Source organism: Nothobranchius furzeri, chromosome 16 (genome assembly GCF_043380555.1).
Source record: "Nothobranchius furzeri strain GRZ-AD chromosome 16, NfurGRZ-RIMD1, whole genome shotgun sequence".
Taxonomy (NCBI): domain Eukaryota; kingdom Metazoa; phylum Chordata; class Actinopteri; order Cyprinodontiformes; family Nothobranchiidae; genus Nothobranchius; species Nothobranchius furzeri.
In genome coordinates, this window is record NC_091756.1 from 50072398 (window position 1) to 50092761 (window position 20364).

The 20364-nt window shown below is 44.1% G+C and overlaps 1 protein-coding gene across 1 annotated transcript; it reads right to left on the reverse strand.

Moving 5' to 3' along the window:
• Positions 1–35: 35 nt before the first annotated feature.
• prr15lb (proline rich 15 like b) lies at positions 36–19711 on the reverse strand. Its single transcript, XM_015962416.3, has 2 exons — positions 19528–19711; positions 36–1001 (listed from the first exon to the last, which is right to left on the reverse strand). Exon 2 carries the CDS (start codon positions 983–985, stop codon positions 659–661), a length of 327 nt encoding a protein of 108 aa, XP_015817902.1. The 5' UTR covers positions 986–1001; positions 19528–19711; the 3' UTR covers positions 36–658.
• Between the last annotated feature and the right edge of the window lie 653 nt (positions 19712–20364).

Genomic DNA, 20364 nt, shown 5'->3' on the forward strand with positions numbered 1-20364 from the left:
ATTTTAAACATTTGATTCATGAAAAAGACACTTCATCAGCATTTACACCTTTTATTCATTAAATATTTGATTTATTCATTTTCTACATACAAAAAACTTTTATTACAATGTTAAGCAAATGTTTTGACTAAAAAGAAAAATATCATCTTAAAAAGCATTGAAGCAACATTTAAGTGGCGACAAATACATTGAGTGGTTCATTTCATGTGCTAGAAACGTTACTTTTTCTTTTTTATTTCTAAGATGATAAAAATATGTATAATTTGTTTTTCTTTTATAAAAATGTAATTGTTTTTGACATGTAGAAACTATAGGGGTCAATGAATGTGTTTAACACAAAGCTTCAGGGCACCATTTTAAATGCTTTTATTTAGTTTGTTCATAAAATTTACTATTTTATTAAAACAAAAAGAACTTCATATTAAAGCAATAAAAACTTAAAAATGAAATTCACAGAAGTGTTAAATGAGGATGGATGGATTATTTCATTCTTGTAATCATTCAAGAGGAGCAGTTGGTAGAGGACATCCTTCAGAACTGATCATTGATTGGATTTGTTTTCTGATCCACTTCGTTGATTTGGTTTGAATCTATTGGGTTTTCTCAACCCTCCCCAGAGACGTTGACCGTGACTTATGACATGTTTATGATGATAAAGTTACATGTCAGTCTTATTTTTATGGTTCTCGTTGCTGAGGTGGTGCTCTGCGTATAGATTAGGGTTCTCGGCCAGGGTGGCTCGGACCTTCTTCTTCTCCTTGAAGCGACCGGAGTGGGAGACCTTGACGTGGCGACCCTTGGTGGCAGATTTATCTACTATCTTCTCCAGTCTGGCGTTAAACTGGCTGTCCATATTGTCTGCAGGGCTGTGCGGTTGCTCCTTGTTGCCATTGTTGGTGTGCTCCGCTGGGATCTCATACAGAACTTTGGGCTCAGATTTCTTCTTGCGTGAGAACGTCAGCTTCCACCAGCTTGAGTCAGCCATGGCACCAACAGAGAACCTGAAACACACACAAGACCAACTGTTGAGAACAGCCAACACATGATATAAGTAGTGATCATTAAAATTTCATTAAACGCAGGCAGCAGGTTGAGGATCCTCCTCCTCAGCTTACTAATTAATTATTACAACACTGCAGCAGGCTCAGACACACACCACTCAGAGGATATGGTAAATGGCCTGTACGGGTATAACACATTCTACAACCCCCCAAGGCACTTCATAACACAATCAGTCATCCACCCATTCACACACACATTCACACGTTGGTGTCATGGTCTGCGTCTTCCCTTCTGTGTCTCATAGCGCCCGCATGTGTCTTTTGTCTGCGTCTCAGTTAAGTGTCTTATGTTGTTACCCTTTTTAATAATTTCTCCCAGGTCAGCTCCAGCTGCTTTGTCCCCAGCTCGGTGTGTGTGTGTGTGTGTGTGTGTGTGTGTGTGTGTGTGTGTGTGTGTGTGTGTGTGTGTGTGTGTGTGTGTGTGTGTGTGTGTGTGTGTGTGTGTGTATGTGCTATGTCCTCCTCCAGCTAGTTTATGTGAGCCCTTCCCTCTGTCTTTAGATAAGTGTTGTTTAGTTTTGTGTTTAGGTATCTGCCCTTCTCGGTTTCTGCTTCCCCATTTAGAGAAATTGTTGTCACCTGTCTTCCCTCCAGCCCTCACTCCACACACCTGCTTCCTGTTTCCCTAATTGTTCCTCCCAGTTTATTTAAGCCCTGTCTTGTGTCGGTCCATTGTATGTGTATTCTGTCAGTGTTTGTTCGTGCTCTTGGTGAGCTTTGTTTCTCCAGCTTTGGAGTTTTGGACTTTAGGCTCGCTGCATGGATTTATTTCTGTTCCTCCTTCAATAATAAAGGATTTTACTTTTCATCATCTCCTGCCTCGTGTCATCCTGGGTAGCTGCATATTTGGGTCCTAACATCCTCAAAACGTGACAGTTGGTGATGATGAGCTACAATGTAGCCACAGCTGCAGTGGGATGCACTGACAGAAGCGAGGCTGCCGAACGCTGATGCCACCGGTCCCTCCGACCACCACCAGCAAGGTGCAGTGTCTTGCTCAAGGACACAGCAGCAGCATTCTCTGGTGGGAGCCAGGATTGAACCTACAACCTTTCATTTACTAGACAACCCACTCTACCTCCTGAGCTACTGCTGCCCGTCATGTTCTCTTTCTTGAACAAAGGTTTGGGGTGTTTTTGTACCTGATGTGTTATCGTAACTTTTTTTTTGTTTCATACAAACTATGACTAAGTATTTACTACTAGGGAACATGTACAACAAGCAGAACCATCAATAAATATATATTGACAGATTTGTTCTACTAAAAAGCTAAAAGAGCATCCTATAAAACTTGTCGTAGCTTCACTGTCCTCTAAAGTCACTCATAACTAAAGAACAGAAAGTGCTTTACATGAACTTACAAGATCTATAAAATCACTCGAATCAAATTCAGCAACAGCAGCTGAATGAGAAGATCCTGTGTAAACAATAACCTGGGAAGTATTTAAAATAAGAACTTAAACATCACCTTCAAAACCACTCAGTAACAAAGTAACAAGCAGTGGACCAAATATTAATCCTTGAGGGAAACCACAATTATAAACTGGATAAATCTGAGGTTATGTGATAACTTACCATGACAATGGAACCCATTCAGTTTGTTTTTTACTCTAATTTTCAGTGTTAATCCTGAACCTGTCACACCCTGTCCTGTCTCCCCATTTGGTTCAGCCTGCGTCCCTGTTAATTGCTCCCACCTGCCTCTCATTTTCCAATCACCCAAGCTCCCAGCCCTCTTGTATTTAAACCCCTCCAGTTCTGTGTCTCTTGTTGGCTCAGTGTTCCCATGTCCTGCGCGTGTTTATTATTAAAAGACTTTACCTGTCCCAGGTTGTCTGCCTGCCTGATTCCTCCCTAGCGTTTGGAACCTTACCTCCGCTCCACTCACCAGCGCGTCGTGACAGAATGAGCCAACCCCATAGAGGATCCAGCGGGGAGATTCTCCCCTGGGAGTGCCTGCTCTGTTTCCTCTCCTCGGTCCACCGGCCGGCTTCTCCTCCTCTGGCGTCGCCTCGCCGCAGCTGCCGTCACCGTCACCAAACTTCAGCCTCGGCGATCCTCTCCACCCTCCCGGAGCCAGATGAGAGGTTGAACCGGGAGATGCTGCCAGACCGCTCCTGCTACATGGGCATCAGACTGGCTGTGTGTTCCCCCGGAGTTGGCCCACGGCGTGGGGAAGGATGCCGGGCTCCACCGCAACCCTGTGTCCCAGGATGGAGCCGCGAGCTCGCCGCTGCCCCGGCGCACCAGCTTAGACCCGCCCCCTGTCCAATCAGCGCCTCCGTCATCTGCAGGCTAGGGATGCACCGATGGATCGGCATTTGATCGTAATCGGCCGATAGCGCCCCTATCGGTTTTGATCGGAATTTTCAAAATAGATCAAAGCAAACCGATCAGGTAGGGTTGTCACGGTAACCAGTGTAGCGCTAAACCCCGGTAAAAAAAAAAAAAGTTGACAATAATAACCGTCTTGTTTTTAAAAAACTATATTATCTCGGTGGATTACCGTGGCTGCGGTGTAGGCGCGGTGACCCTTACCAGCCACCGTATCATCTGCTGAAGTTGCCGGCAGCACATACACGCTTTGTTTACAACAAAACTTTCTTGAAGCTAAAGCTGAAATAATGGTCAAAGGAGGAGACGGCAGCACTCAGGACATTTATTATCCCTCAAAGAAGACAAAGTGGGAAGTACGGGCATCTTTTGGATATTTGAAGAATGCCGAGGGACAGCTGATAGAAGACGGCTATCCTGTTTGCAGCACGTGCAGAAAAAGTGTCTGTGAAAGGCAGCAACGCTTCTTATCTCATGACACATCTACGTGACCATCACCCACAACTCTACAGTCAACACAAGGCAAGTTAAGGTTAGCGTTTTAGCTAAAATGCGTGATCCGAGGATTTGGGTTGAGGGAGAATGCAACGAGTCGCTATATAAAGCAGCCGCAGCGCCGCTACCTGCATATAAACCGTGTCGCGGACACCGCCACGTTGAAATGACGCTATGCATTACGGGGCTCCCAGGGGCAGATAAGAGTTGGTCTCTCTCCGAGAATAATTATGAATTTAACAATGATTACTGCCTGATGACATTTTCCCACATCTGCAAAGCTCACTGGAAGGACACAAACCGAGGACAATATTTTCCTGATATAGGGTTTATTACTCAAGTAAGGGTAAAAAAAAGTATCTGATTAGAAGGCTACTTGAGTACTGAGTATCATCTGATCTAATATTTTTAAATGATGACATCAAACAGACATAAAATACGAAGTTATGGGCAAATATTGGTATTTTAAAGACTAAAGGGGAAAAATGTAAACAAATAAACAACATAATTACAAAATAACACATTTGAGGCAACATTTAGACACAAACTGAGGACAATATTTCCTGACATACAGGGTTTATTTAATTGTGTGAAAATGTAGCACGTTTAAAAAAATACCGCGATAACACCGAAAACCGTGGTAATTTTGGTCACAATAACCGTGAGGTTAAATTTTCACACCGTGACAACCCTAAACAGACCATTTTAGATTAGGTTACATTTCCTTTATTCCCAGATTATGTAGTTTGTAACACTCATTATAATGTTGTAGAAAATTTCTGGCCAATCCACGTGATCGGTATCGGTGATCAGCATTCTTTGATATCGGTATCGGTGATCGGCAGCAAAAAACCTGATCGGTGCATCCCTACTGCAGGCAGAGGAACCACACCTACAGCCCAGCTGACAGAGCTAGCCGGTCTCCAGGCGGAGCTTGGCCAGATCTGTCAGCTCGTCAGCCTCCGGGAGTTCCAGCTGGACACCCTATCCTCCCCGTATCTCCAGGAGAGGATTTCTGTCCAGCCAGTGGCCCCACCTCCGGTCCAGTCAGCAGCTCTCTCGTCTCCAGGCCAACGGACCGAGCTCGCAGCCCATCCAACAGAGCTCGCCGGTCTCCGAGCTGAGCTGGTCTGACTCCATCAGATCCTCAGTCTCCAGGAGTTCCAGCTGGACAATCTATCCTCCCTGCTTTTCCAGTTACCGGCTCCACCAGGTCCCGCGCCACCACTCCAGCCAGCGCCAGTTCCAGCGGTGGTCCCAGAGGTCGCACCGCATCCTGTTCCAGTGCTGGTCCCGGAGGTCGCACCGCATCCAGTTCCAGCGGTGGTCCCAGAGGTCGCACCGCATCTGGTCAAGCCTGTCCAAGCGGTCCCATCTGCAGCAACTCCTCCTCCACTCCAGAAGCCGGCAGTCCAGAAGCCGGCAGTCCAGAAGCCGGCAGTCCAGAAGCCGGCGGTCCAGAGACCAGCGGTCCAGAAGTCGACGCCCCCGAATCAGAAGTCGACACCCGCAGATCAGAAGTCGAGGCCCCAGGACCAGAAGTCGACAGTCCAGAAGTCGACGGTACAGAAGTTGACAGACCAGAAGTTGACACCCCCGGACCAGAAATCAACGGTCCAGAAGCCGACGGTCCAGAAGCCGACGGTCCAGAAGTTGACACCCCCGGACCAGAAATCAACGGTCCAGAAGTCGACGGTCCAGAAGCCGACGCCTCCAGACCAGGAATCGACGCCCCGGACCAGAAGTCGATGGAGGACGATGCCCCCAGTCCTGTGGTCGACACCCCTTCCAATCCTGTGGTCGACCCCCTTCCAGTCCTGTGGTCGATGCCCCTTCCAGTCCTGTGGTCGATGCCCCTTCCAGTCCAGAGGTCGACGCTCTCTCCAGTCCGGAGGTCGACGCTCTCTCCAGTCCGGAGGTCGACGCTCCCTCGTGTCCGAAGGTCGACGCTCCCTCGTGTCCGAAGGTCGACGCTCCCTCGTGTCCGAAGGTCGATGCTCTTTCCAGTCCAGAGGCCGGCGCTCTTTCCAGTCCAGGGGCCGGCGCTCTTTCCAGTCCAGAGGCCGACGCTCTTTCCAGTCCAGAGGTCGACGCTCCCTCGTGTCCAGAGGTCGACGCTCCCTCGTGTCCAGAGGTCGACGCTCCTTCGTGTCCAGAGGTCGGCGTGCCCTCCGTGTCCAGAGGCCGGCGTCTCCCCCTCCAGTCCAGAGGCCGGCGTCTCCCCCTCCAGTCCAGAGGCCGGCGTCTCCCCCTCCAGTCCAGAGGCCGGCATCTCCCCCTCCAGTCCAGAGGCCGGCATCTCCCCCTCCAGGCCAGTGGTCGACGTCGTCTCCAGTCCAGTGGTCGACATCTCCTCCGGTCCAGTGGTCGACATCTCCTCCGGTCCAGTGGTCGACGTCTCCTCCTCCGGTCCATTGGTCGACGTCTCCTCCTCCGGTCCAGTGGTCGACGTCTCCTCCTCCGGTCCAGTGGTCGACGTCTCCTCCTCCGGTCCAGTGGTCGACGTCTCCTCCTCCAGTCCAGTGGTCGACGTCTCCTCCTCCAGTCCAGTGGTCGACATCTCCTCCTCCAGTCCAGTGGTCGACATCTCCTCCTCCAGTCCAGTGGTCGACATCTCCTCCTCCAGTCCAGTGGTCGACATCTCCTCCTCCAGTCCAGTGGTCGACATCTCCTCCTCCAGTCCAGTGGTCGACATCTCCTCCTCCAGTCCAGTGGTCGACATCTCCTCCTCCAGTCCAGTGGTCGATGCCGCCGCCTCCAGTCCAGAGACTGCCTCCAGGCCAGAGGCCGTCGCCGCCGCCTCCAGTCCAGGAGTCAAGGACGTCTCCTCCGGCATCTTTGCCTCCGGTCACCGCTGGTCCTGCCCTTACCAGGCGCGGGCCCCCAAGAACCCGTCGGCGCCTCCTCCTCTGCCACAGACGCAGGCCCCCAAGAGCCCGTCGTCGCCTCCTCCTCTGCCACAGACGCAGGCCCCCAAAAGCCCGTCGTCACCTCCTCCTCTGCCACAGACGCAGGCCCCCAAAAGCCCGTCGTCACCTCCTCCTCTGCCACAGACCCAGGCCCCAAGAGCCCGTCGTCGCCTCCTCCTCTGCCACAGACACAAGCCCCCAAGAGCCCGTCGTCTCCTCCTCCTCTGCCACAGACACAAGCCCCCAAGAGCCCGTCATCGCCTCCTCTGCCCCAGACGCAGGCCCCCAAACTCTACTGGTCCCTGCCTCCTCTCCATCGGCCCCTCGGCCCCTCTTGGCCCTCCCTCTGGATCCCCCTCCACCCACCCTGCTCTGTGTTCCTGTGGGCGTCTGGAATCCACCCTTTGGGGGGGGGGGGGGGTACTGTCACACCCTGTCTTGTCTCCCCATTCTGTTCAGCCTGCGTCCCTGTTAATTGCTCCCACCTGCCTCTCGTTTTCCAATCACCCAAGCTCCCAGCCCTCTTGTATTTAAACCCCTCCAGTTCTGTGTCTCTTGTTGGCTCAGTGTTCCCATGTCCTGCGCATGTTTATTATTAAAAGACTTTACCTGTCCCAGGTTGTCTGTCTGCCTGCCTGATTCCTCCCCAGCGTTTGGATCCTTACCTCCGCTCCACTCACCAGCGCGTCGTGACAGAACCCTTGAGCTCTTTCCCTCTAACAAAGCTGACGAAAGTACATGAACTGAAAGTACTGTCATCCTTTCTTTGTTGATTGGTTTAGAAAAACAAATAATAATGTTTGTCCTGCACTCGTTAGAAAGACGAGCTTTTGTTGCCCTTTCACTTCTTGCTCATCTTTGTGATTAGGAGTTGCAACCAAACATGAACACTCGGCTCTCAGCTGATAAATTAATGATCATCCAAACAGGATCTTCTATCACCACCCCGAGTGATCTGATATGAAACGACTTCTTACTGATCAGGAAGCAAGCTGTCGTCTCACTCTTCAACCTGCGGTATGTAACAGCAAAGTGAAGAAGACAGTGTGTGTGTTGCATTTATGTTCTTGTAGGACAACAGGAAACAGTATGAAACATATGTGATACACTGCCTAGTTACTAGGGCTGCAACAAACGATTATTTGGATAATCGATTAATCAGACGGGGTCTTGACATGATTAATCGATTAATCGGTTTATATGGGGAAATTTTTAAAAACTGCTAGGGAAACGTTATTTCTCTCCTTCCTTCACTTTATTTAACACAACATTATTAGAAAACAGTTCAATAGCAGAAAAACAACATGCCATCACCTAAATTGTCTTATAAGGTGTATAGACAGAGACCCTAAGCTACATCTATCTGTGACCTAAAATGCTTGGTCCAAGTTAAACAGCTTAAGGGCAATTCTCATCTGTTTTGTTTGATCTCATCTGTTGACATTTATTTTAAATGTAATTAAACATAGGCTGTGAATTAATCAAAATTGATCACTATTTCCAAAAATGACTGAAAAAAATACCAAATAAAACAAAAGTAAATGAATGCCATCCACCTTGCGATGATGCCCTGGGCAACTGCCATAAAGTCACATCAAGAAATGCTGCTGATCATTCCAATGATCCCAAATAGACTCACATTAGGCCACATGAAAGCAACTGAACCCAAAAATATATTAACCAGTATATAACTGCACTCTCACACAACACGCCTGCAGCAACAGTTAGGACTCCTCCCTCCCTTTTAAAAGCGTTTTTGCTTCCGAGGACATTGTGGTTGTAAAACCACATGCTAGTAGTCTGGCCCTGGTGTGATCAACCAGTTTCTGCGGGAATGTGACGGTGGAACCAGGGCCAGATTAACACTTTGTTGTACCCTGGGCAACAATATTCAAGGGCTCCATCATCACGACCCAAGGATCACCATAATGTGGTCACATACAGAATATTTTACTGTAATATGCAGTAAATATACTCAATACTTGAATGCCTGACAACACGTAACCCGCCCAGAGTAACCTTTGACCCACCTCGTGTGGACTGACCAATGAGGAGAGGGTCTTAACTTGAGGCCCTCTCTTCATTGGTCAGTCTGCATGAGACTGACTCTCAACTGACGTTCAAAGTCATAGGCAGCGAAGCGTCTCTGTGCAGCGCAAAAGCCCGGGTGGACAGTTTGTTTAATGTAGGGTGATCATATTTCCATTTCCAAACAAGAGGACAGGGAATCTGTGCCTATGACGTCACTCTATGGCAATGCCACACAAACCACGTTGGGACCCATTTTTTGTAAGAACTAAATTAATATCAGATTCTGCCAATAAAAGGGCTCTAAAACAATTCATATGTAAATATTTTGCATATTTAATGCAAAATCTAATTTTTATGCTTTAGTGCTGCAACAAGGTTTTATTAATAAGAAACTACCTTTTGTTTTACTACAGCATCGGTAAGCTTCCTGTGCACAGATTATTAAGGATGCTTGTTTCAGCTGTGAGATTAGACGATAGGATCAATGAAAAAATAAGTTGTCACACACTCCATGGAAACTTTCAGAGAATCCACAAATAGTGGCTTTCAAATGGTTTTGTTACTTTTTGCAAGTTTAGAAAAGAATCAGATGAGACAGCATGTCTGATCATTTAGTTTTTCATCTGATAATATTAGAACATGTCAGTAATGTCTGAGGGGATTTTACTAACACTCCTGGAGAGGGTATGAATTACACAGAGGCTTCTGGGGAGCCCAGTTATGGAGGGGGGGGGGGGGGGGGGCATTTTGCCTTGGCCCCCAAAATGTCTTGAAACGGCCCTGGCTTCATTTACAGGTTTTCTTCGCTTTTGAAGCCTGTTTTGTTCTTTTCTAATTTCATCTCTTACACTTTTAAATAAAATTCTTCGTGTTTATTGTGCTGTTGTCTCTGCTTTGTGACAACAGTTGCTTAATGCTGCAATAATGTGTGATCATCAGGGTCAAGAGCACAGAGCAGTTTGGTTGTTTGTTGGTGTTCAAACACAAAGATGTTTTAGCAGGACATTCAGAGGTTTTTATAATGCAAAGTAGAATGTTTACAATTGTTCTCTGTTGTCTGTTGTCTCAAATTGGAAGGAGTTGAATCATCAATGTGTTTTTGGTCCTGTGTTGTTCTGAAAGTAAGATGTTATCACATCTAAGGACAAAAATTAATTCAGTAATCTGTAGTCCTGTATTTTACCTTTCTCACAGATTTTTTTCATCCAAGAATTAATAGCTATTGCTTTTTCTTTTTTTGATGTTACTGATTAAATTCAATAAAATTTCATGGTAAAAAGTAAAAAAAAAATGTGCATGAATGTTAATGTGCATACCTAAGCTGCAATGTTTTGTTGATGAAAATCAAATATTGTTGTTTTGGTTCATTTCATGAAAAATTATGTGATAAAACAGATTCTTTTGAGAAACGTTTTGCATCTTTGATGATGAGGAAAATATTACTTCCAGCTAAAATGTGCTTTTGATTTTTTTTTCATGGAATTGAAGTATTTTATGTGTACCAAAAGAACCGACAATTAGCATGAGTAACCTTAATCTGTGGCTCACAGATTAGAAACACAACTACACGGTCTGTCTTTGGCAAATGTTTGACAACATTCACTTGTTCATTGACATTCCCGTAGCAGAAAAATCCTCAAGAATTCCCTTCTGTTAAAGAGTGAACCATCAAGCACTAAGACAGAAGGTAAAACGAGGCTGGGGGTAAAACCGACTCAAAAATCCCTGTTTTCACTGTCTGTTAACATTCTGATAATTCAGTCCATTTTAACATTTGTGCCTAAACAAACATGTGCACACTGTCCCTAGGTGTACTTTACAGTTTCAGATATTGACAGATACTCATCACTTCCTTTGCAGATCTCTTCCTTATTGGTCCACACAATAAAAAGACACACATGTGGAGTCTCAGTGAGTGAGCTTTAGCGTGATTTTTAATTGTTAGGTTAGATGATGGTCAGTAGCTAAGGTGTAGTTCCTGTAACAGGTTCTCTTTTGTTTCTTAGAAGTTTGGTTTGTTGCTTTTGTTGTGTTCCTTTTCTGTAAATTGTCCTTTGTGTATTAATTATTAGTCAGGCTCTTACACACAGACTCATGATCTGCTGGTTTTTCATCAGCTGGTGTACTTTTTCCCCTCAGCTCCCCCGACGTTCTCTCTCCACACCTTCTTTAATCAGCTTAATTAAATCCACCTGAGCCATGTCTAATTGTTCTCTCTCACCTGCACTACTGCACCACTCAGATTACCTACAGATGAAACTAGGCATATTAGAATATGATGCAAACGTTCATTTATTTCAGTAACACAACTTGGACTGAGAGACCATCTAAAGGCCCAAGAACCCTTTGCAGGTGTTCTGGATTCATTGGCTGATTAAAGTGTGACTCTTTGAGGCTAGAATATTGACAGATTTTTATCTTGAAAGGTGCTATATAAAAGATTGTTTTCTTTCTTTCTTCTGTACTTTTCCACAATAGTCTAATTGTCTGAGATTTTGAATGTGGCGTTTTGTTAAGTTGTAAGCCATAATCATCATAGTTATAACAAATAAAGGCTTGAAAAATCTACCTTTGAATAGAATGAGTCTGTCTCAGAGTAGTTTCACCTCTTAAGTAGAATAACTGAAATAAATGAACTTTTGCACCATATTCTAATTTTTTGGTTTTGTGTGAACAGGCTTGTGCCAGAAGACTTCCAGCGTTCTGTCCATGCTCCTATATCTCCAAGTTTACGACAACATTCCTCTCCACTGAATATTTTTGCTTTTCCCGAATCTACAGTTCTTTAGTTTTCTGGAGTCTGACCCATGTTCCAGGTCCCAAATCTTGCTGTAGGTATCTGAACTTCCTTCCTATGCATGACCCTTGCTTATGTACTGACCACATTTCTGAATGATGAGTTTTTATATTTGGAGGGATTTATTTTAGTGTTTCTGACCCCATGAAAAAAGTCCCACACTGACTGGAGAGGAACACTACAATGTCCCGAACTATAATCCAGTTTTCTGCTGAGTAAATCATTTTCTGTCAGCACCTACACTTGTGTTGTGGCTGAATTTATGGGTCCTCAGTATAAAACATCACACTAGCCTAAATGCCATGGAGAAACTCTAAAGGAGGACTCGAGCTAACAGCTAAAGCTAACAGCCACTCAGTCTGGGGATAAGTCCAAAGCTTATTTTAGCCACCTGAAACCATTCAGAGCCTAACAATAAGCAGCAGTTCAAGAAAACATTTTACTTCAAACTTTTGCACATTCTTCAACATCAAACAGATATTAGTTAGAACATTGGCAGTCCAGTGCAATGTTGTGTATGTGGAGTGATGTTGGTGAAAAAACATGCATAACACTCACTTAAAGGTGTGGAACACTCGTTTAATCAATACAATTGCAGTGGTCTCTAGTACGAATTAATGCCTTGTAGGTCGAACTCTGGGTAAAAAAAAAAAACACCAGTGCATTGTTTTCAGGAACTAGAAAGAAGCCACATCATAGCTGAGCTTCAGACCAAAGACATGAACATGTAAACATGCCAGTGGACGCTGGAGAGAGTAATGGTATCACCGCCATATTGGGTGGGTTCAACACTCCAAACCCAACTAGAATGGGACACTTTGCACAATGCCTGTTTTTTGTGCAGCCTATTGTTGCAACAACCTGCGCACTGTTAAAATCAGAGATTACTATTGACCTTTATAGTCTACATGATGGGATTTCATTATGTCATTTACTTTATTTTATTGTATCTACACTGCTCACAAGAATTAAAAGGAACACTTTTTTTATTGGGCCTGGAATGAAATGAATTAAACCTCTCTGATAATTTCCTGGTTGATTAAGCAGCAGAGGGCATTGTTAATCACTTTCAGCTGTATTGGTGTTCATGGACTTAACGACAGTTGCACTAAAGTGACAACAGTTGCAAAACCCTCAAAACAGGACTGGTTTAACATGTAGAGGTCATTTCAACTTTCTCCCTCTTGATCTTTTTCAGCTGGTTTTCCACTCGTGCTAGTTTTGGCTCTCTACTGGCAGTATGAGGTGATTCCTTAACCCTACAGAAGTTGCACAGGTTGTCCAACTTCTCCAGGATGGCACATCCACACGTGCTGCAGCAAGAAGGTTTAATCTGTCTCCCAGCACAATCTCCAGAACCTGGAGGAGATTTCAGGAGACTGGCGGTTATTCTCGTAGAGCTGGACAGGGCCGTGGAAGGTCCACAACCCATCAGCAGGACCGATACCTGCTCCTTTGTGCAAGGCGGAACAGGCTGAGCTCTGCTCATGCACTACAGAATGACATCCAGAGGGCCACTGGTGTGAATGTCTCTACCCAATCAGGAACAGACTTCATGAAGATGGCCTGAGGGACTGACGTCCTGTAGTGGGCCCTGTGCTCACTGCCCAGCACCGTAGAGCAGTGGTTCCCAAACTTATTTAGCCTTGCACCTCCTTCTATGTCCTGACCATGTTGACACACCCCCCAGCCCCACATATATATATTTCAGACGTCACGCTAAACCAGGGGTCGGCAACCTGTTCCCATCAAAGAGCCATTATTACCCGTTTCCCACAGTAAAGAAAACACCGCAGCAGCCGCGGCGTTGTGGGCAGGGCCTACCCTCAGACAGCAGAGCGCTGCTCACAACAGGTGACAGCAGCTGGTACCGGTCGCTCGTGTACGTCAAAGTTATCTTTCATAAGAAGATAATCAGTAAAATGATTTATATAAAGTGGATCCAGAAGTTGTAGCCCATCTCTGCCTACAATATTTTGATATTTTTTACCCTGTTGGTGGTTTTACTGAGCAGGTGCCACTTTTGTCATACGTTTCTTTTTAAAACATGTTTAGACTGTTCAGAATACAAATCCAGGCTCTGTCACGTTTGATTGTTGTAATTAAACTTTGTAGGTGGGGAAGGTCAGAAAAGGATCCGATCATTTTGTTTTTCCCTCATTTACAGTGACGGAGATAACGGTGCAGTGCGCCTGGCTCTGGTGTTAATCAAGTTAAATTTGTAACAATTTTCACAGGAAACCAGAACAGTTAAAAGCAGGGCTTGTGTTGACCGGACAGTTCCCTTATTTGGCCGTTTATTTTGACGGAGAAAGAATAGAAAGAATTACCCCGACGCATGCAGACGAACTGACACTTTATTCGTTTCGCACATCGCAGATGTAGCTAAATCACCCAAGAAAAGATTTCCTTCTGAACATCTGAGCTGGACACTGCTCAGCGCAGCTCACTGTCAGCATGTACTACATACGGTGCACAGCGAGCTGAAGATGTGGAGAGGGGCTTGGAGCGCGTTGCAGAACCAGAGCGCATGCGGGAAGATTCCTTCCACTGAAGCGAGTTTTCCAAACCCGGTCTCTCAGAGAGACTTGTCACTTAGAAAATGTTCCCTGATGATGAAACTTTGGCTGAATTGTGCTTGTTCCTGTCTCCAATGTGGCATCTGAGGAGAGTCCCAGAATCTCACATCGTCTTCAGCTCAGAAAGCGCATGTGATTACGCACAAGCGTGACGCATCAACCCGGTCACACAGTAGACCGGGTTGGAACTGTTCAGGTTTACGCAGACAATCTTTACATTTAGAATTAGCTTACAGATGTAAAATTTATGCGGTAAAATATAAAGCATTTTATTTAAATATCCATTCATTATTTTACAAGCACAGAGAGCCGCATCAGATGGATGGAAGAGCCGCATGCGGCTCCAGAGCCGCGGATTGCCGATCCCTGAGCTAGGGCATGTGCGGAGGACACACACACACACACACACACACAAGCAAAATATACTTGTTTTCAATTACGTTTATTGGGCCAACTTACATTTTCTTAGGCCCACTCACAAATGAGTTTCTGGCTACACTAATGGTGACTTTTGACAGACTTCTCTGAGCTCCGCAGCCATTACACTTTTCACCTCGCGCACCCCCTAGCGGCAGCTCGCGTTCCCCAGGGGGTGCGCGCACCACACTTTGGGAATCCCTGCCATAGAGCTCGACTGGCATTTGCTCAAGAACTCCAGAATTGGCAAGTCCGCCACTGGCACCCTGTACTGTTTACAGACGAGAGCAGGTTCACCCTGAGCACCTGTGATAGATGTGAAAGAGTCTGGAGAAGACAAGGAGAACATTATGCTGCCTGCAACGTTGTTCAACATGACAGGTTTGGTGGTGGGTCAGTGATGGTCTGGGGAGGCATATCCATGGAGGGACACACAGACCTCTACTGCCTAGGAAATGGTGCTCTGACTGCCATAAGGTATCAAGATGACATCCTTGAACTCTTTGTCAGACCCTACGCTGATGCAGTAGGTCCTGGTTTTCTCCTAATGCACGACAATGCCCGGCCTCATGTGGCAAGAGTATGCAGGCAGTACCTGGAGGATGAAGGAATTGAAACAATTGAATGGCTTCACGATCCCCTGACTTAAACCCAATAGAACATCTGTGGGACATTATGTGCCGGTCCATTAGGCGGCGCCAGGTTGCTCCTCAGACTGTACAAGAGCTCAGGGATGCCCTCACACAGATCTGGGAGGAAATGCCACAAGACACCATCCGTTGTCTCATTAGGAGCATGCCCCGACGTTGTCAAGCATGCACACAAGCTCGTGGGGGCCACACAAGATACTGAAAAGCAATTTGAGTTGCAGAAATTAAGTTTTTGAACTAATGGAGTAGCCTGCCACATCTTCATTTCACTCCGATTTTAGGGTGTCTACACAATAAGAGCCCTCTGTAGGCTGATAACTTCCATTAAAAGATTTGGCATCCTTTTGTTCCTAAGACATTGCCTTGTCGTTATTTGTATAGATATCCATCTTCATATTGAGATCTGATGTATCCAATGTGTTTCTTTAAAGTGTTCCTTTAATTTTTGTGAGCAGTGCATATTTTAACTATCATGCCACATGTCTGAATTTGTGAAATAGCTAAATAAATGTGTTTTTTTGTGCGGTAAACACCTTCCTCAGTTGAAATAAATACACCGGGGGCGAATAGAGACCCATTCAAGATGGCACCTGACCACTACAGTAGCTCCAATAGGCAACACCAGTCCACGTCGCGTCTATGTAAATGATGTCTGAGCTTCAGATGACAGGATTTGGAGTCTTATTTCCTGATAATTGGACATCTCGTTTTGGATTGGATAACAGCAACTACAACTCTACCACTTGCAGCATTTATGTTTTATCTCCACAAATAACACAAGCCTGAAGGAGTTCTGCAGTGTGGTGGAGTTGCTAATGCTAACAGTTAGCTTCTACTAGTCAAAATGTTCTCTGCCGTTTCCTGTACACCAAAACAACAACCTTCCCCGTCGTGAGTCAAGATGGGTGAGCCCATGAATGTTAAGAGACAGTGTGATGTAGATCTGTCAGACTTCTCTAATCCTAAAGTTTCACATCTATTTTCTGTCAGAAGCTAAAGCAGGAGATAGATGTAGGAGACTTTTCATGTTCATCCTGCATGAAAATCTCAGAGTGACTGATTATAATAAGAAGTTGTCATTAAAAAATGACTAATAATTGTTCCACACCTTCAAGTGGCTAAAAATATTTTAATTTTGTTTCAGGTGACTGGAGTTTTCTGTTTAATGGTTCCTGGTTTTTGTAGCCGTTAGTTTTAGTTTCTGGCTTGAGCAGCTGTTATGTTGACCTTGAGGTGGTTAGCATCAATCCTTCATGACGGTTTCTGTTTCTCCAAACTGAGACCGTAAGACTAATAACTGATCCACAGAAACTCACTTTAAAAAGAGACAAAAATAACCCCCTTGTAGACTGTAAAACATGTTTGGGTAATGAATCAGAATGAAAAATAATTGGTTATTTAAACATTTCAGTAATTGGTATTTTACAGTGTAATAATTTGTGATTACATTTCTCTTGTCTTTCTGCTCTTGGTTAATGACTAATAAGCTTGTTTGTAATCTTCAATCACAAATATCACTGATCGTTTATGGGTTGGAGTTTAAATGTGTTGTCATATATTACCACTTTAAAAACAAAATCTAAAACATTTGTTTACTCCTAGTTTAGGAGAAGATGTTGACTTTTCACAAGAAAAGGAACGTTTATTCCAAAATCTTGCTCAGGTTTACACATTTTATGGTATGCTATGGTTTATACTTATGTAATTTCTGATCACATATCCTCTGCATCACTTTTTTCAACTGAAGTTGCCACACTAATTTACTATTTTGGAAAGTTAAAAAAAATCTTTTAAAAATAAAGAGTTGCAGTTTTTAGAAGTGGATGTAAAAAGGCAACATTATTATCCATCCATTTTCTGTAGCCGTTTGTCCATGGAGGGTAGCGAGGGGCTGGTGCTCGTCACCAGCAGTCTCCATGCAAACAGGCAGGGTACACCCTCACAGGTTGCCTGTCCATCGTAGGGCCACACACACACACACACACACACACACACACACACACACACACACACACACACACACACACACACACACACACACACACACACACACACACACACACACACACACACACACACACACACACACACACACACACACACACACACACACACACACACACACACACACACACACACACACACACACACACACACAATTTAGAGAAACCAACCAACCTGACAGTCTTGTTTTTGGGCTGTGGGAGGAAGCTGGAGCACCCAGAGAGAAACCACGCATGCACAGGGAGAACATGCAAGCTTCATACCGAAAGGTCTCACCCTGGTAAATTAATCCAGGACCTTCTTGCAGCAAGCCACTGCGCCAATGTGCAGCCCTATCTTATTATTCTTATTCTTATTCTTCTTATTATTATTCCTTGAAAGCCAGCCTTTCCTACCAGAAAAAGTAAAATGATACTTAAACGTGTGTTCATGTGGATCCTTTTGAAGTTTTGACACTGGACATTTTCTTTTGTCTGAGCAGAAAGTCGAAACTACGGCTGACAATGAAATCTGGGAAAGTTTGTTTGTATATTCTGCAGATGGTAAATCAAGCTTTCTGAGTTCCAAAAACTCAACAATATCTCTTTTATGAAGGGTTCAAAGGAAGCACAATCTGCCTTTGGTGTGGTCATGTTCTATCACGAAGCACCTATGCAAATACAGAGAGTGTGTCCTTTTGCAGAAACTCATCAGACTCTTATCTGAGTCATGTGACACTCAGCACCTGGACCATGAAGCTCAATGTGCACAGATTTTTGATTTCATGTTGTGTCGGGTCTCAAAACTTGTCATTGTCTCCTCAGCGCCTCAGGTTCACCCCTGTGGGCCTGATGTACCAGTTTAACCCAGAGTTACATAATCACACCAGTTGGTGTTTGGAATGCTTAAAGGCACTCAGGTAACAACATAACTGAGCTTTATGAGCTTTTCACCCACAACCTTCAGATTTGAAGCTACAGGTTATCAAAAATGTGCTTCAAAGACAAACTGCTGTACATTTTAAAAGTATTTTTGGTGATTTTGTCACCAGTCCGTCCACAGGTCGATGTAACCGAGCTGCATTTTCATATTACAGATGATAGCGATGCAATGTGCACTTGTATTTTTTTAGCATGCCATGTTTGACTTAGATGTGACCTTTGAGACAAAATCTGCTGTTGACACAAAGGAGGCCCCTCTGCAGGTTTTTGTAATAAGTTACCATGTATTCTGTTCTGTGTGGGTGAGCCGGGCAGGAACGCTGTAGAGGAGGAAACATTGAAATTTCTAACCAGCTGCAAAGTTTTTTGGAAGCGGGATGTTTGAGCGGAGGAGGCCCCATGGCCCGGGTAAGCCTCAGCAGAAGGCTGGAGGTTCTGCAGACGCTCAGGTTTCATCTCCAGGGGACAGCCGGCTCATATCAGGAGGGATCTCTTTGTCTGATATTTATGCTGATACTTATTTGCGTCATTGAACGTGACAGCATATCTGGGTGTTGTTGGGTTTCTTTCACGGGTTTATCAGAGAAATAACAGGAAGTTGATTTGTTTTCTTTTTAAAGAAGCAAAGTCCACTAGATTGTTACTGTTTATGACTTTGTGAGGATCCGGAAGGAGGACATTACTCTCAGGTTCAAAGGCCGCAGCCCAAATTAGTTGCGAAGAAGTTCATTAAAATTAGTTAAATTGTATTTACAGTTTCAGTTATTTTAATAATTTCAGGTCTTCGAATGTGAAATTTTCATTTTAGACACAACAGAATACATCGTAAATATAACAAATATAATAAATGTAACAAATCTAAATCTTCACATTTCTGTATACTTGACACAATAAAGTATAATATCACTTGTAAATCTGAAATTGTTGAATCTCTGGCACATTTCTTTCAAATTAATTTATATTTGTTGTTATTGGATTGTCGGAAAAGTCTTTGGATATTTATTGGAACCCACACATATCAAAAAATGCTCAGACAAAGAATGTAGAGAATAGCTAAAAAATGCATTGAATTTGTACAGTATAGAAGTACAAAGCAATTTAAAATATTTAATGATATTTAGATTTTACATAATATGTTTAGTAATTCTACTAGTTATTATTATTATTATTATTATTATGTTGGTTTTTGTGACTCTTAAATAACTTAAATCAAGTGTTGAAACCACTGTCAGCTCAAGCAATTAGTTTGATAAGGTGCTTTAAAAAGCCCAAACACAGGATGCTGTGGTGTGGTTCCATATAAATAAAAATGCTTTTAAAGTTTTCTTACTTGTGTGATGATGAAGGAGATCCTCTCAGATGTGAAACAGTCCCACCATGCTGAGAAAACTGTCTTTTCTTCTTGGTTTTGTTGTGTTTTTACCCTCTGGCTCGTCTCCTCAGGTGATTGTTAGCAGGTGCAGCATCTCTGTCCCTCCTGGCTTATTCTTGTTCCCCTGTTCTCCACTTAAGCACACACCCTTCTCAAACACACCCACACACACACACACACACACACACACACACACACACACACACACACACACACACCTAAAGCCCGCCCAGCGCAGAAAAGTGCTGCAACCTCTGACTCGTCTCACATGAAATATTTTGTCTTGGTTTAAACTCACACACTTTTTTGTTTGAGTGACGTTTTCCCTGCAGATCTAATATTGAAAAAAATATTGGTGTTTTTGTTTTTTGTCTATATTTCCTGTTTCAGAATGCCTGTAGGCTGTAACATGAGGGAGAGGGGGATTTAGAGTTGTTTTGCATGGCTTTGTGTATAGTCACAAGCAGTGAATGGGTGCTTGGTCTCCATTCAAATGACCTGAAATTAGGTCATCTAACTAAGACACAACTCTGAGACAAGGATTTAAATGTATTTATTTATTTTAAATTCTTGATTGTGTATTGGTTCAAAACTTTATCTATTTGGTATAAATAAAAATTTGCTGAAATACCTTTTGTAATCAAGCTAAAGTTTCTTAAATAGTTTTATTTGGGGAAGTCAAAATGACTCCACAAAAATAGTGAATCCAGGAACGTATATGTTACATAATATAAGATTTGTGACGTTTATTCTGAATACAATTTATTAAATTGACACTAAATTATGAAAATGAGT